Source organism: Hemicordylus capensis, chromosome 1 (genome assembly GCF_027244095.1).
Source record: "Hemicordylus capensis ecotype Gifberg chromosome 1, rHemCap1.1.pri, whole genome shotgun sequence".
Classification (NCBI taxonomy): domain Eukaryota; kingdom Metazoa; phylum Chordata; class Lepidosauria; order Squamata; family Cordylidae; genus Hemicordylus; species Hemicordylus capensis.
In genome coordinates, this window is record NC_069657.1 from 294,320,036 (window position 1) to 294,336,645 (window position 16,610).

At 40.7% G+C, this 16,610-nt stretch overlaps 2 protein-coding genes across 17 annotated transcripts in view; one reads left to right on the plus strand and one right to left on the minus strand.

Moving 5' to 3' along the window:
* Nucleotides 1-16,610, plus strand: part of MCPH1 (microcephalin 1) — a 193,583-nt gene that overhangs the window by 122,229 nt on the left and 54,744 nt on the right. The gene's annotated exons all lie outside the window — the stretch shown is intronic.
* The window catches only part of ANGPT2 (angiopoietin 2), a 66,793-nt gene that overhangs the window by 36,309 nt on the left and 13,874 nt on the right, over nt 1-16,610 (minus strand). For 3 of the 4 annotated variants that reach the window (XM_053286323.1, XM_053286326.1, XM_053286324.1), the window contains exon 2: nt 4,356-4,511. In XM_053286323.1, coding sequence (XP_053142298.1) covers nt 4,356-4,511 — 156 coding nt within the window. Of the gene's footprint in view, nt 1-4,355; nt 4,512-5,983; nt 6,005-16,610 lie in introns of those variants that run through there. The other variant, XM_053286327.1, reaches the window with a different exon arrangement.

Genomic DNA, 16,610 nt, shown 5'->3' on the forward strand with positions numbered 1-16,610 from the left:
CAATGAAAAGTCATTGCACTACACAGAAGTTCTTCATAAAAATTCATTTTACTTATTGTGAAGAATGAAAATAATTTCAAAAGACTTTATTATTTCAAAACTGCTATATTGTGTGTTATGTAAATGTACTCATGTGCGGTTACTTGATGATAACCACACTTTGGGATATATTTGACTTAAGAGCTATAATGAGGCTCCCCTCACACACACACACACCCCGTTTGAGTATGGGAACCTCTCTGTTCCCTTTAAGGAACCACAAATGATTTGGGACTCAAACATCAACTTGAAAAAATGTGACAATTTATTTTTCTTTGTAGCTTCCTGTTAGTCCCTAACCTTTCTCCCACTCAGTTCAAGCCTTTGATTTATCCTGCAGTTAAACCACAACTATTAGATTGCTAACACTTATTCAAGTTTACTTAGACACTGAGTTTACATTTACATTTACATTTTATATCCCACTCTTCTTCCAAGGAGCCCAGAGCGGTGTACTACATACTTAAGTTTCTCCTTATCGTCCATATTGTTGTTTCAGATGATATGTCCAAGCCATCTTCCACCCACATTCGATTAGAGACATGCACAAGCACATGCCACTCCTGGTATGCCTTGTCCTAATTGTGTGAGGAAGTGGTTAATCCAAACGACACTCTCACACATAAATGATATGTAGTATAAATGATATTTATGATAGATCTCAAAGTTAAAAACTTAAAAGTGGTGTGCTGGGGCATGAATGAATTGGAATCTTCTTTGTCCAACAGTGATGATACCTGCCAGCACCCTTCCCACATACCCACCAATTTATTCCTTACCACGCACAATCCAAACTGCTGGGACTATGGCCACCAAGCTGAATTCCTGTTTTTCCAGTATTAGGGTACTGCTCAGTTGTCCTAATCCAAGCCCATCCTCTTCTTATAATTCTTCTCTTCTTTTCTTGTGTCCATTGCAAGGTGGCCAAAGGAGCACACAACTTGCAATGTGTTCTTGGCTGCAACACACAAGCTTTGCATTGCTGCCTGCCATCCTCTATGTTAAAGGATTGTGAAGCATACCTCTCAGCTTAGGTCCTTCAGCTGCTTCCCTCAACTGCATTGTAAGGGAACTCACACAAATGCCAAATATTCAATGGGTCACAGAGCGTTAGGGTCAGGGAAGCTCCTAGCAAGCTGCAAAATCATTGATAGAGCTGCATTTTTTCTGTGGGCAGTATATCGTCCAAGTCCAATTCTGAATCTGTTTAACTTGTCATGGAAGACATACAGGTTGCTGATTTTTGTTGTTTTGTTTTGTTTTGTTTAAAAGGTGGAGAGGAGTTTAAGAAGCTTTGAGAGCTCTGAGTTGAAATATATGCTTTAAAAAGCAGAAACACATTCTGCAAAACCACAGAGGTAATCCATTTCCAGTTTGGATAACTATACAAAAATCAGAGGGTATAGCAGGAGAAACGGTTACAGAAATTAAAAAAAGTTTGGCTCAGACCTGATTGTGGCATGGCTAAATATGCACATATAGCACTCTGGGAAGTGGAGAGTAAAAAGCATGAATGGTTTATTTGTCTTCCTTTTTCACTCTTGGCCAAACATTCCTGTGAACACAATTTCCTTTGAAACCAGCAGATACACACTGTAAGATTCACCCTGTTGGTTTGCTAGGGCAGTGTTTCTCAACCGCCGGTCCGCGGACCGCTGCCGGTCCGCGGAGGGTTGAGTGCCGGTCCGCGACCCAGCTGCTAGGAAGGCAGGGCTCTGAAGAGTAGGCGGCGGCAGCAATTGGAGCCGAACCGTTTCCATTTGTTTTTCTCTCCCCGGTATAAGCTTGGCCAATAGGGGTGGAGCAGGGGCGGGGCTTGTGCCGATGCGGGAAGATGGCCTGTGAGTGCAGGAATCGGGGCAGGCTTGTGCCGAGGCTGAAACCCACCCTTCCTGCCTGCTGGCGTCTCCCGCGGCAGACTTCAGCTTGGAAGCACCTCGGGCACTAGGAGCTCCAGCAGCAGCAAGGAAGCCCGCAGGAGGCGGCGGTGGCGGCGAGCAAGAGGTGGCTGCTGCTGCTGCCGCCTCAAAGCCCAGCCAGCCCGAGAGCAGGACGCTGCGCCTCCCGCGCAAGACGCCGCAAACCGCAAGCTCTGGCCCCACAGCGAGCGAGAGCCAGCGCCCACAAGAGGAGCGGCAGGACGCGGCGGCGGCTGTAGCTCCAGGGTCGGAGAGCCGCTTTGGGTAAGTAGCACAGCAGAAGCAGCAGCTCGGGGGTGACGGAATTTGTATCGGGGGCGGGGGGCATCATTATCGGGCCGCAGGCGCCCCCCTTCCTCACTCCCTCCCACGCGCCTCCCTCGCAAGTGTGGTTTGCCCAAGAATCTAAAATTTTCCAAGTTTGCCCAAGAATCTAAAGATTCTAAATGGCAGTTTGATTCAGCTCCAGTATTGATTTCTACAGAGGATGTTGCTGCGCAAATATGACACGTGTTCCTGCGGCAGTAAAATTATTTCTGGCAAAACCCCACTCTCGACTCCTCTACGGAGCACAACTTTAGCAATAGCAATAGCAATAGCACTTACATTTATATACCGCTCTATAGCCTGAGCTCTCTAAGCGGTTTACAATGATTTTTAGCATATTGCCCCCAACATTCTGGGTACTCATTTTACCGACCTCGGAAGGATGGAAGGCTGAATCAACCTTGAGCCCCTGGTCAGGATCGAACTTGTAACCTTCTGGTTACAGGGCGGCAGTTTTACCACTGCGCCACCAGGGGCTCTGTTGCTATACAAACTTTGTTTGTATAGCAACTCCCTGCACTAGAGGCATGGTGCAAACATTTATGAGAAACATTTTTCAAGTTCCTCAATGCATATCCAATGTAGTTCCCCATGTAGAAGCAGCCAACCCTGAGGTTGAATCCAGGATATGGTTGAATGTCTTTGATTAAGCCTAAAGTTTAGGCCCTAAAAAACTATCATCCTACTGGTCTGGCTCCCCTGATATTGGCAGACAATACTCTCTTCTGAAAAGAGCAGTTCACCAGAAATTAAATTTATATGGCTTCAGCCCGGAACCTTTATTAAGAATGGGATATGCTCGAGCTAAAGCAGCTCTTAAACAGCACATTTTTGATATGGACGCACAAATAAAAAAATCTTTGATCCCCAAGAGTGTTTTCCTTGGAATCCAATAATTTAATATTAATCCTGCTAGATACTACTATCTCAAATCACAATTTTCAAATATCGCAGGATGTTTAACATTTATTGTTTAACAAATTTTATTTTATGATATTATTTTAATTACAATGTTAGATGTTATATCTGTTAGATATTTAAAATAAAATTAAACTTGAAACCCCTTTACTAACTGCTGGTCCGGGAAACTGCACACAAAGAATGTAGCGGTCCTTGACACTCTGCACAAATGATTTAGCGGTCCTTGAGTCCAAAAAGGTTGAGAAACACTGTGCTAGGGAATGCATGGCAAGGAGAGAGGCTGTGATTCTCCTCACCACCCAGTGTAGGTGAGCTGCATGTTTGACATGTTTGCAAGCTAGTAACAGAAAACTGAAAGCTCCTTAGTCAAAAATAATGCTAAATGTAATGTGCTACTGCTGTAGCTTCCACCCGACTGCTCATCCTGTCCAAATATCCTCATACCAAGCTAGTGTGGATACTGCTGCTGTTTCATCGCTGGCCTAGAACATGCCAGCAGTAATACTTCCCATACAGCCATCTTTCTTACTCAGCCTCACTGAATTGAGTGGGCTAAACCAGGGTTTCTTAACCTTGGGCCCCCAGATGTTGCTGGACTACAACTCCCATCATCCCCAGACATGACCTTTGTGGCTGAGGATGATGGAAGTTGTAGTCCAAAAAATCTGGGGGCCCAAGGTTAAGAAACCCTGGGCTAAACTAATGGTGCTGCCTCCTTGTTTCTTTCACTTCTCTAAGGTTTGTTACAAAAGTTTCTGGGAACACTTCTGTATGGCAACAGCCTCACATGTGGATGAAACATTTCTGGAGGAATGTTTATTACGTGAATCTGCTGATTCATGTGAAGGGTGTTTGTTTCAGATCAAAATCTCACTGAGTGTTCAAAACCATCCATGCAAGGGCTGGATTGCAGCCATCACCTCCTAAATAAACCATCTGAACTGCACTGAAACTGCCATCTTACTGCAGTATTTGTTGTGTGTCAAATATTTCCATTTTGAAACATTTCAGGTTTTTTAAAACTTTCATAAGCTAAAGGTGTCGTGTAACTGTAGAGCTGAATTTTTTTCAGGGCAAAAAATTGAACTCTTAACACAATATATATGACACATTGTTCTGTTGCATGCTGGATAATTGGAGGCTACTTACGTGTGCTTCAACATCCGTTAATTTGCGAGTCTGTTCAGCTGTTTGATTTAGTAGGTTTGTGCCTATTTCAATCATTACTGCTGTCTGATTCTGCACTGCATTCTGCTGGATCTCTACCATCTCTTTTTTCATGTTATCCTGGATGTAATTTTCAAGCTGCATGACAGAAAAGAGAGAGTGTTTATCTTCTTGCGTGGTTTTGCTTCTCTATAAATATGTAATAATTCTGAACAGAATGCTAAGTGCTTCTTAATGTTCAGATGCTGTCTCTCCATGATGGGCTTTCATTTTCAGCAGACAAGACAAAATGGGAAAACTTACTGTAAGCTAAAGATTAGCCACTGGAAATGCGTGAAATCTGGTCCCTTGATGTTAACCATCTGGTCTTTCAGTAGCTAGTTTGGAGACTAGATGAGTATATGAAGGGAGTGGTTGCTATAGCAAGTGGCCATCTAGCAAGTGGCCATCTGGTTGCAAAACAGGGCTGTAAGCAGCACCTAACTAGTACCCAGTGAGAGGCAGGCACTTTCCCCATTTCCCCCTATTTATCAGAGACAATTCCCATTGTATTTTTCCTTGGTCAATAGTGTCCCTATTTTTGCTTTGGAGCCAATGTTGGGATGTCTCTTACAAATTTTGTTAAGATGCACACGCTTGAACTAGATTTCTTTATATTTTCTTTAGTCTCTAGACATGAAGGGAAACATCTTGACCCTAGTGCCTATGCATCTAAATGCACTGCTTTCCTTCCATCCCCACTGCATTGTGTGCCCTTAACTACCTGCTCAGGTAATCAATATTTTCAAATGTATTTGAGTGACAGCTATTCTACAAGTACCATTAGCGTCCTTAAAAGATTAGGTATTTAAAACATACAAGTGTTACTGTTTTCATCTGCAAAATATGGGAAGGTGTGCATTTTCAGCACTTCTCTGGACATGCTCTAAAATATGAAAAGCTGAATGGCTATCTCATGATGGGACTAGATGTGAAAATATATTTGATTGTTTGCTTTTTTGTTGATAAATATCAGGTGGGTGGGAGCTCCAGTCCAAATCTGGACTGTGGTGTGGGAAGATTTTACTCTTTACCATTCCCCCAATCTTGATATGAGTCCCCTGACCCTGTAGCTGCTGTTTACAAAACCAAACCCATGCAAGGCCGAACAACATGTTCGAAGTCCCATCTAATTTGGCCCCTTCATGGTTACTTCCCACCATTGTCACCTCCAGTGGAGCTGCACTGGTATTAGCAACATGGAAATTTTATTCAGAGAGGAGAGTATTTAGACAAAGAGTTTAGTCATCTTCCTGAACCAAGAGTTCAAATACTTAAAAGTATATCATACTACCTTGTTAAGGATTAGGCAAGAAGTCTGGTATGCTATAACAATGTTGGCTGGCCATTGTTACTCAACTTTCTGACAAACAAAAGCATAAAAAGCAGTGGCAAGAAACAATGTCTTCCTTCTAGGAATGCCAAAATAACAACTGTTCCAAAATTATCTCAAGGCATGTTCTCATAACTATTTCAGCTTATGTAGCCAACAGCATATTTGGAGGTTTCAATGAATGACTTAGAAAAAAAAGTTGATATTAATAATTAGCAAATGTAGCAACTTTCCTTACATCCTGAATGCTCTGAGATCTGGGTAATCCCTCCGCCGTTTTTCTCAATCAGCTCCTTTCTGTATTAGTCTTTACAGCTGGAAACACTCTTGCCTCTCATCATTAAATTCCCTCCTCCTAAATTAGTTATTCAGCAAACCCTCATTCCTAATAGAAAATAAGACAAGGTTATGCCTGATTGTGTTTCCTGACAATATCCATGGGCAACCGTGTCCCCTTCTTTCCTCTACCTTTCTGTGTGGCCTTTATCTCCAATCTACATTCAACTTTAATCTCCTCAGGGTAGGGAACTGTCCCTGGCTTCAGCTCTGTGAAGTTCATGCATATATATTATTCTAGCACAGTAACATCTGTAAAGGAGTATGTGAAACTGCCTACATTTTATTTCTACAAATCTGTGAATTGCATGGATTTTTTGTTTAAATGTTCTTCAGGACTTCCCCCTTGAAATTCAGTCCATCATAAGAAGTCGTTTTTATTGTGCTACATTTCTTTCTTCAAGCACTGGAGGATGATATTGGTCTCTTGTTCCCTCCTGTCCTCCTCAAAAGCCAGCTTTCTAATAGATATCTGGTCTAATTACTGATTGTAGTTTTCTGTCAGAACATTCTGATTGTTGTAGGTTACTATTTGCAGAAACATCTCCGTCAATCATTCTAACTGTATACAGCTGTGATCTATTAGGCCTGTGACGTTGCCTTGTAAGTTCAAGAACTTACAAGGAAACTTCAACTACAATGGATCTATTGTATATTGTATAACTTTCAGATAAATCTGGGAGAGCTGACAGTAGGATATTTAATCTTTCTTCAACAGATTCCTTCTCAGCCTAACCTACCTCACAGGGTTGTTGTGAGGATAAACATAACCATGTACACCGCTCTGGGTGCCTTGGAGGAAGAGCGCGATATAAATGCAATAAATAGATGAATTAAATTAAACATTATTTTTACATCAACGCATATTGGAGGTTTAAGGCAATAAGAACATAAGAACAGCCCTGCTGGATCAGGCCCAAGGCCCATCTAGTCCAGCATCCTGTTTCACACAGTGGCTCACCAGATGCCGCTGGAAGCCTACAGGCAGGGGTTGAGGGCGTGCCCTCTCTCCTACTCTTACTCCCCTGCAACTGGTATTCACAGGCATACATTCCTGCCTCTGAGACTGGAGGTGGCCTACAGCCCTCTGACTAATTGCCTATGATAGACCTCTCCTCCATGAAGTTATCCAAACCCTTCTTAAACCCATCTTAAACCCATGTCGGCTGTTACAAGATCTTGTGACAGAGAATTCCACAAGTTGATGATGCATTGTGTTAAAAATTACCTCCGTTCGATGGTCCTAAATTTCCTGGCAATCAGTTTCATGGGATGACCCCTGGTTATAGTGTTATGTGAAGGGGAGAAGAATTTCTCTCTATCCACTTTCTCCATACCATGCATGATTTTATAGACCTCTATTATGTCTCCCCATAGTTGTCTTGTTTTTTACAGTTTTTAAAGAAAATAAAATGGTTTTTTAATTGCTTAGATTTAGCACAAGCCATTTCTTGAACATAAATTTGGACTACATTATTAATCTGTTCAAGAGAAAGGTTGGATTGGCCAATTAATGTCCAGAGTTAAAGCTTGTCCTGATCCTTGCGGTTTATGTCTGTTTCATAGAAGTCAGCTACTAGACTAACAAATTGATTCTGCTTTTCTAGGGATGTTTTATTTATTCTTCATCCCTGTGAAATTATAAATGATATTTTAGTTTTGCTTTATTTAACATAACTAAGCATTTGTGTCCTTGACAGCAATAGTTGTTGTTCCCAGAATCTTTAATCTTTGCCAACTAAGAGCCACCCTTCATGAACGGCACAAGTAAACATTGTGATATATGATACAGAGCACTGTCTGAAAAGTAATCTGACTGGAACATTTATAAAGCATTTATAACAATCTGTTATTTAGCGAGAATGTCAGGATATGAAGAGCTACTTTGGGCATGTCCAAAAACTTCTACTTGCTCATTAGAATACCCACCCCACTCTCTCACACGCACTCTCACTTTCTCACGCACACTCACTCACTCACCCCCTGTTTCAGAAGTACAGCTTGTGCAGGTTGCAAGCAAAACCATGCTGAATGAAAATCCATTGATACACTAGCTGCACAGGTTTTGAGATCCCAATGTAAGTCTGAATTCGAGGTGTGTCTAAGGGCTTGGGTGTGCCAAGTAGTGTTCCATTTTTGTTTCTAGGTTTTCCTGGACATTAGCCTTAAAAACGGACATGACTCAGATCTACACTCACATGTGGGGGAGTGGTGAGGGGGGGGAGAGTTTGGAGAAAAAGAAACAAGAGTAAAGGTGTGTATGAAGGGATAATGCTGAAAAGAAACAGGACCGGTCATTTCCATTCATTTCCCTAACATGCTCAGACAGCTTCCACCTGTCAATCAGTTGTAAGGGGGAGCTGTGGCAGTGTGTCTTCTGGGGTGAGTAACAGTGGGGTAAAGCGGGAATATCCATCATTTTTAATAAAGTAAAAGATGCCAAGTTACAATATGTTCTATAAAAACGTATGACTTAACCACAGCAATGAATGCACCACTGAGAGACGAAGGCCAAGTTGAAGACAGATCATCCTGGAGATAATTTATCTGTGTGGTTGCGAAGAGTCGATACCAACTTGACGGCACTTGATCAATCAATAAGCTGTTTTAGTTAGCAGTGGTTTTTTTTATTACTTTATCATAAATAAGAGCTGAAGTTGGGTAATAACTGTATTGGAGCAACATAAGATGTCTCAAAGCACTGAGCTAGCATTCGAGTTCTCAAATCTGTATATTTTAGTTGGTCCTAATGCAAGCATTGCCCAACTTTGTGGACCAGCATGACTACTTACAATTTTTTGTCATGAAATTTTCAATCATCACTTCCGTTACTGTATTAGCACAAAGTTGATTTTGTTCATTTGTCTCTATATTGCCCATTGAAGATAACACTCATTCCATATGGCTTTTTCTAATAGTCACTGACATTTTTTTGCTGTCAGCTCCACATTTTTCAAACAGTAGCTTCCTTGTGCTCCCTTTGCGTGAATTATCAGTGTGAGCACATCAGGAGGTGAATGGAATTGGCTGATCCTGTTCCTCATGAACATCACTTAAAAAGAAACACACACACACACACACAACCACGGACACAAACTCTAAATACAACAGCCCCTGTGAAACATTTGCTCGATTTTCATCACTGTCAAGATGTTACTAGTGCTGTGAGATCAAGCCTTAAGAAATAAATTCTGATTTAAAAAACATATTGAAATTTTTCTTGTGGTGCTGATCATTTGGGGGGAAGAGGTCTGCTAGGGCTACATCTTTGGGGTGAAGGCAGGATTGTGTGTGTAATGGTATTCTCTTGCCCACAGGCCCATAAAAACCTAGTTTAAACAGCTTTTTAAAGGGATTAGGCAAATCCATAGAGGAGAACTCTATCAATAGCTATTAGCCCATTTAGTTCTATTGCTAAATAGAACCTTCAAGTCCAGAAGCAGTATAGCTCTGAATATCAGATATACCAGATTCTGGTAACAAATGACAGGGCGATGAGGAGGGGCTCTTACTTTCATGCCTCACTTGTCTGCTTCTCAGAGCCATTTGGCTGACTGCTTTTACAACCAGAATGCTCAACCAGATGGATCCTTGCCATGATCTAGCAGAGCTCTTCTTATGTTCTTAACATGTAACAGGCCCTGGAGGTGACCAAGGGAAGGTGTTGAATTGATTTGGTCACTGTTTACCGCTCTGGTCTGCCCTCCTCTGCTGTCACTTTAACCAAGCCAGCATGATCCCTCGGTGAGTGGGCTCTTTCTATAGATCTAGGCTCCTAAGCAGAGCAGCATTAACCCAAACCCTAGATCCGCCAAGTAATGGCAGAGAATGTGAGACAGAGAGGAGAAAGCACTGCGCTAATGGATATGGACCTTTAGGAGTTGGATAGGATAGGCACTGCTCACAGGTTCAGAATATTTTTTTAAAAGCCCACCTAAATAGTTCTTATCCCACATTTCCAATGATGTGTCATATCATCATGCCAGTATCTCACTTTCTGGAAGCTGAATTGTGCTGGCATGGAAGTACTTATGACAATCTCTTCTCCTGATACTTCTGGTGTTCCCTTTATGGTTTTGGAAGGAGCAGCATTGCTATGGTCATGTGAGAAGGAAAGCTAGGGTGAACTGTGAGCCTGAATATATAAGTCTCACTGAAAATGAAAGGAACTTCCTATGTATTGAGATAGAGCCCAGTATAAATGCCTGCAGCTGCATTTTCTTGCCATCCTGGCTAGTGAAATTTCAAGTTGTAGAAGAAACGTTTGATTTCAAAATAAACATTGCATTCATGTTGAAGTTCTAATTAAAAGGGAGTTGCACTGCCTCTTCAGGAAGGCAGTCCGGGAGAAACCTGTGGGAATTATACAAATGCCCACTGCTATTTCCCTATCTCCTGCGTCATTGTAATGGGAACTCCAGTGTGCACACACTGTTGTGGCAAATGATGTACACTCAGTGGAATTCACCAACTATTTCAACTGCTAGTTCTTAAGCCCTTTTAATTATGTTGGAGGTCTATGAGACTAATTCATCTTAATGCAGTTGTTCCTGTTAAAGTGGTTTGTGGCTTGCTTGCTTGATTGCTTTCAAGGAAAAAATCATGTTTTACTATGACCACATTTGTAAATAGAATCAAAGAGAAATCCCTTTGCAGTGTCAAAATATTCAGCTGCTAAATATTTTACATAGAGCACAATATAGTTAACATACTGCCTAATTTATGTTCTCATCAAGTTAATTTAAGGTATCAAATGCCACACCCTTGCAACATTTTATAACTATTCCTGTTCATTTGTATTGCAAAAAATTGAAATAACCACACTTTTAGCATTCACTTTTTAGCATGGACGTGTGTTAGGAGTTAACTGTTGCTTGTTTTAAATTCTCTTCATATTGGAATAAGATTCTTTTGCTTTTCTCTACAGTTTTGAAAGTCTCTGTAACAAGAATTTGGGCTCCTTCAATTTGCAGGAAAATGAAAAGGCAGAATAACAAGTACATAACTGCAGGCTGGAAGAGAGTCAATTTAAAGCTGGTTTGCTGCCCTTTATAGTTCAGGCAGGAAGTCCCTGTAGACTTCTGTTGTTTGTCAAGAAAAAACAATCCTCTTGAGAATGCAGATGGGAATGTTTGAGAAGACTACAGTATTAGTTTTATACACAGCCTGCTGAGAGTGTCTCTGTCAGTCCAGACCTCCAGCTAAGCTTTCCTCTCTTATCTCCTTTTCCTGTCAACAAACAAAAAGGTGAAAGTAACAACCTAAATGAAGACTAGCTAGACATACATTGAAATAGATTAGAAAATGCTCACGGCAATGGGTATACTATATGTATACGATCCTGAAGGTTTCAGCGATAAGTCCTAGAACAGTAAACAACGATGGGAACAGAAATGCTGTGCAAGAGATCATGTTAATGAAAACCATTTGTGTGCTAAATGAAAAGGACTGCTACCGTCTTTGAAGTCAAACATATCCACTATTTTTAATTGGCTATTTTAAAATGTTTCATTACAACAGCATCCTGTGCTTTATAAGTCTGGAAAGGTATTGCACAGTTTGTTAGTGAGAGTACTCTCAAAAACATTGTAGAATGTCTGGTCTCATTGATGCTTTTTACATGCATCACAAAACTGCCTCTGGATCCTCCCCAAAGAGTTATTTTTATTGAGTGGCATTCAGAGTTTCCCTTTCACCAAAACTAGGAATCCTTACTTGGGAGCAAGGAGACTTCCTCCAGAGCAAAGACTCTTCATTCTAGATAAACAGAAACTTTAGATGCCCACTGTGCTCTTGAGTTCAGAGTGATCCACGAACACTTAAGCTGCAGTGCTTGGAGCCAGCTGATATGCAATATAATTTTTAGCATGCTTACTCAAAAGTAAACCCCATTTAATGCCCTGAGTGTACACTCAAATTCATGCTCACACATTAGGCTTTTCAGTTTTATATTAGCAACTATATTATTTGGAATGCTGAAATATTGCAAAATATGAGGTGGGAGATGTAGGAAACAGAATGCTTCTGATACACAAATGTTTCTAGAATGCCCTGCTGTATCTATGTGAAAAATCATGACCTTTTGGCAGATTCACAGCATTCCAAACATTTAGAATATTCCTTTAAATTCTGCCTTCGGACAAAATGTGTGAGAATCAGGCATCTCTCTGCTGGCAATATGCCAGCTTCAGTGTATAAAAGTTTTCAGCATTCCATCTATTGCAAGCTTGACGATATTCCCTTAAATGCAGATTGAATTTCATGATGAACAATTTGCTCTGTTATGTTCCCTAAAGGCTTACAAATTGGTAGGTACAGAGATTTCTCTTGAAGACATGAAACATCTCCTAGAGAATACTTTTGCTGAGCATTACATTAAGCTAGGTCTACACAAACATACATAACAGAATGAAGTGGTAGAATAGTGAAGTTGCAGAATAGTCTTCTAAATCATTTCAGACTTCAGGTGAGGAATTCCATTTTTGATGCCCTGCTATGTGCGGGGAAGCAGGACCCAGACTGGGTGACATCCAGACCTGTATGCAGTAGTGCACTGTGGGCAGAAGCTCTTCCCATGAACAAAAGGTGAGTTGAACCACTCAAGGCGTCCTTTTGCAAGCAGATGGGGTTCTTGAGAAGAACTTTGCTACTCTTCAGAGAAGAGCTTCAGAGGCGTATCTAGGGAAAATAGCGCCTAGGGCAAGCACTGAAATTGCACCCCCTGTCCAAACATCTGACACCCATCATTCAGATAACTTTACCATAATATCGGCTCAAAAATACAAGTCAAGCTTGTTAATCTTTTAATATTTCAAAAACTATTTAGCAGTGGACGCAGCCAGACCCAAAAATGCTGGGAAACTACAAATTTCAGTATGCTGGGGCTCATGAAATACCCAAATACTCTGTGGAGGTGTACTTGGAAAACTAAACAGAAGTGCCTGTCTAATTCTCTACTATGCATTGTAGCATCACTATTACATAAGTTTTAAAAATCAATGGAGAATTTGACTTTTCCCAGATACTCTGAAAATAATTAAAATAAACTGTGTCGCTGCTTGGAATATATTCTAGTCTTTCAGAAAGACAGTTAAAATGAGAGAAAGAGAGCAAGAAACTCCCAGTGAGCTTTAATACTAAGGATTTCACACTGATTCAAAAACAAACTCACTATTAATAGCCATATTATTAAGACATCACATTTAACTCACTTATCACAAGAAGCAAAGTAAGAGCAAATGAATACAATCCTAGCTCATAAGCTTCAGCTCAATATTCACAAGCCCTGATTCTCTGTACTTAGTGCCCAACTAAATATATGTACAGTGACATATTATATATTTTTAAAAGAAATTACCTGCAGCGCCTTCAGGGGGGCTTCCTAAAGGCCATGTGTAGGGGGTCTGCAAAGGTCCTCCCTCCCTCTACTGGCCTCTAGGGCCTCGCAGGGACCATTTGAGTATGTGCGGTGGCCGTTTAAAAAAAAAATTAAATAGCCACTGAAAACAAAATGGCCACTGTGCATGCTCAAATGGCCTCTGCAAGGCCTGGCATGGCCTAGGGCCTCATAGAGCCCATTTGAGCATGCATGGTGGCCATTTTGTTTTCAGCAGCCATTTTTAATTTTTTTTTTTTTAAGAATGGCACCCCCCCTTCAAGTGGCACCCGGGGCACGTGCCTTGCCTACCCCACCCTAGATACACCCCTGAGAGCTTCTTCCCACAGAGCCCTGCCCCACTAAGGATCTGGATGCTATCCTTAATTGCAGCCTGCTCCCTGCATGCTATCTTTCTACTTCAGGGAATGTTTTTCACCAATACAGAGAAGACTGTGAAGCAAGTTATTTCTCTGTAAAAAGTGCCTTGCTAACAGAATATGTTAACTTCATAATCAGAAATGTTCTTTGTCAAGCACAAAAAGTGGGGAAATCAATTTCACCAACTGGTGGTAGTATAAAGCAGGACTGGAATCACCATGCTGTGTGTGTGTGTGTGTGTGTGTGTGTGTGTGTGTGTGTGTGTGTTAGTTTTGTTGTTTTTAAGAATGTTTGGCTCCTTTTCAGGACAATTAGAAACCAGCTAACATTTGTGTGTGTGTGTGTGTGTGTGTGTGTGTGTGTGTGTGTGTGTGTTAGTTTTGTTGTTTTTAAGAATGTTTGGCTCCTTTTCAGGACAATTAGAAACCAGCTAACATTTATAGTGGCAATGTACAAGTTCCTTGTAGATTGACTTTAATGTCTTGCTATTTAATGGCATGTCATACTGATGTCAGTAATCATGAGAACTGATTAGCTGGTTCACAATGTACAAAGATTTTAAAGCATCTTTTTAAACAGTAGTTAGCTGTGCTAACTACCTAGTGAGAACCCACTTACATTGATACCATATCTTTTTCCTTAGTTTGTTTACTAATAATACGCTACAGTGAATATCCTTGCATGCTAGATTAACTTAATAGGCTTCACTTTGAGATGAAATAAGACTTAACTTCTGCTGAAATGAAGAAGACGACTTAACATTTGTATAGCATGCTTATTGTATGCAAGGTGCCTCACGTATATTATATTTGATGTAATCCCTTACAATAACCCTGTTAATACATACTAAAGTAAATGTATTAATATTAAAGTAATAAGTATTATGGCCCATATTGCAGCTGGGCAAATGATGCTGAGAGGGAGTAGCTTGCCTACAGGCACCATAAATGAGTTCATGGCAGAGGTGAAATTCAACACTGTGGAAGTTCTGGTGCACAGCTCATTCTTTTAGCCACTACGTTACACCACCCTGTACTTTCTTTTCTTTTCTTTTTTAATGTCTAGGGTATTTAAGAGAGCATCTTGTTTGTCATTAATCCTGTCGCCTACTAAGATCATCTGGAGAGGTCCGGTTACAGTTGACACCAGCTCGTTTGGTGGCAATTCAGGACTGGGCCTTCTCTGTGGCTGTCCCAGGCTTTGGAATATGCTCCCTGTTGAAATAAGAGCATCCCCGTCTCTTTTTGTTTTTTAGGAAAACTCTCGAGACGTACCTGTTTTTCCAGGCTTTTAACTGAAGATTTTTAAAAATAATATGCTTTGATCTGTGATTTTGTTTTATTAGTTTTGTGAATTTTAACTGTTTTATGCTGTGTTAATATTTGTTGTGTTTTTGATTTGTACACCACTTAGAGATGTTTATATTAAGTGGTATAGAAATATGATAAATAAATATTTGTATCTGATTAAGCTTGAGTATTAGTGTGTACTAATTAGTTTCTGCTAGTACAATAGTTACTAATTGCTATGCATTTGCCTCTGGCTGCTCCTATAAAACAAATGGAATTTTGCCTGGTTTAGTCAGCTATTCTGGTTAATTAAGAAATGATAAAAGATTTTGCTAGAACAGAGTTGAGGGCTCTGTTTAAACCTAAGTTAATGGGAAACCTACATGTAGATTGTGCCTTCTGCTGACCATGTGGGGTTTCTCCATGTCATGCTACGTACCATATATATAAGTGGGTTTTCTTTGGAAAGCTTCTGTCAGTTGCTGCTTTCCAGCATAAGAAATTAAAAAACAAAAAACCTGCATAAGCAATTGGCATGTTGTGGTCTACACATGCATTCCTATGCATAATTTTACAGTGTGTGACGAAGCTCTGGATTGGTCTTTTGCAATGACAGTTCTTTTGAGATATCCTTTTACTTTGTCTTTTGTATGATCCCTTTACTTGCCCCTCACCTTGTATTCTGTCTCTCTCTCCCCTCCAGTTTAGACTGTGAACTTTGCAGAGCAGGGATGGTTGATTAGTTCAGTTTGATAAGGTGTCATGTACAGTAACGGTGAGGAGTAATTTGTAAAGGAGCACCAATAGTGAAGTATCCTTTGTATACAATACAAGTTAGATTCAAAAAGTCTCGGGCAGGAGTTGAAAGCACTTATGCCTGTCCATGGAAGGGTGACTGATATGACCCACCACATGGCACTTCACTCTGGAGCATACCCTGACTCTTTGGAGTGGCTTTTTGAGGGAGGAACTGAGGGCCTGCAAGCAGGGGAAATTGGCTTACTCACACGTGCATGCGCACACACCAGATGCACAGAAGTGCTTTCTGTTGTTCATGGGACTCTTTGGATCCAACCCCTCCCCCTCCCTTTACACATTGCAGAATATAAATTGCCTTCTGAGATCATTTCATATACCTCCCACAACCGTGAAATACCTCATATTTTACTGCTGACGTGTGTGTGTGTGTGTGTGTGTATAAAGCTACTAATCTGGCTTGGCTTTTATGCTAGTTTTAATACAGCAATAAAAGGACAGCTCTGATATCCCAGCATGCCATTTGTGTTAAGCTTCCAAAGAGTCCTGATTTGCTAGTTGCCAAGCATGAGACCGAAATAAAGCAGTATTACACTTAAAATGTATATTGAAAAAAAATACCTCTGCCTTCATTCCATGAGCACAGTATTTCAGAAGCTGTTGAACTGCTCCTCCAAAAGTGCTTAATTGTTTTTTTAAATGCTTCACAAGAGCATGAAGTGCATCCT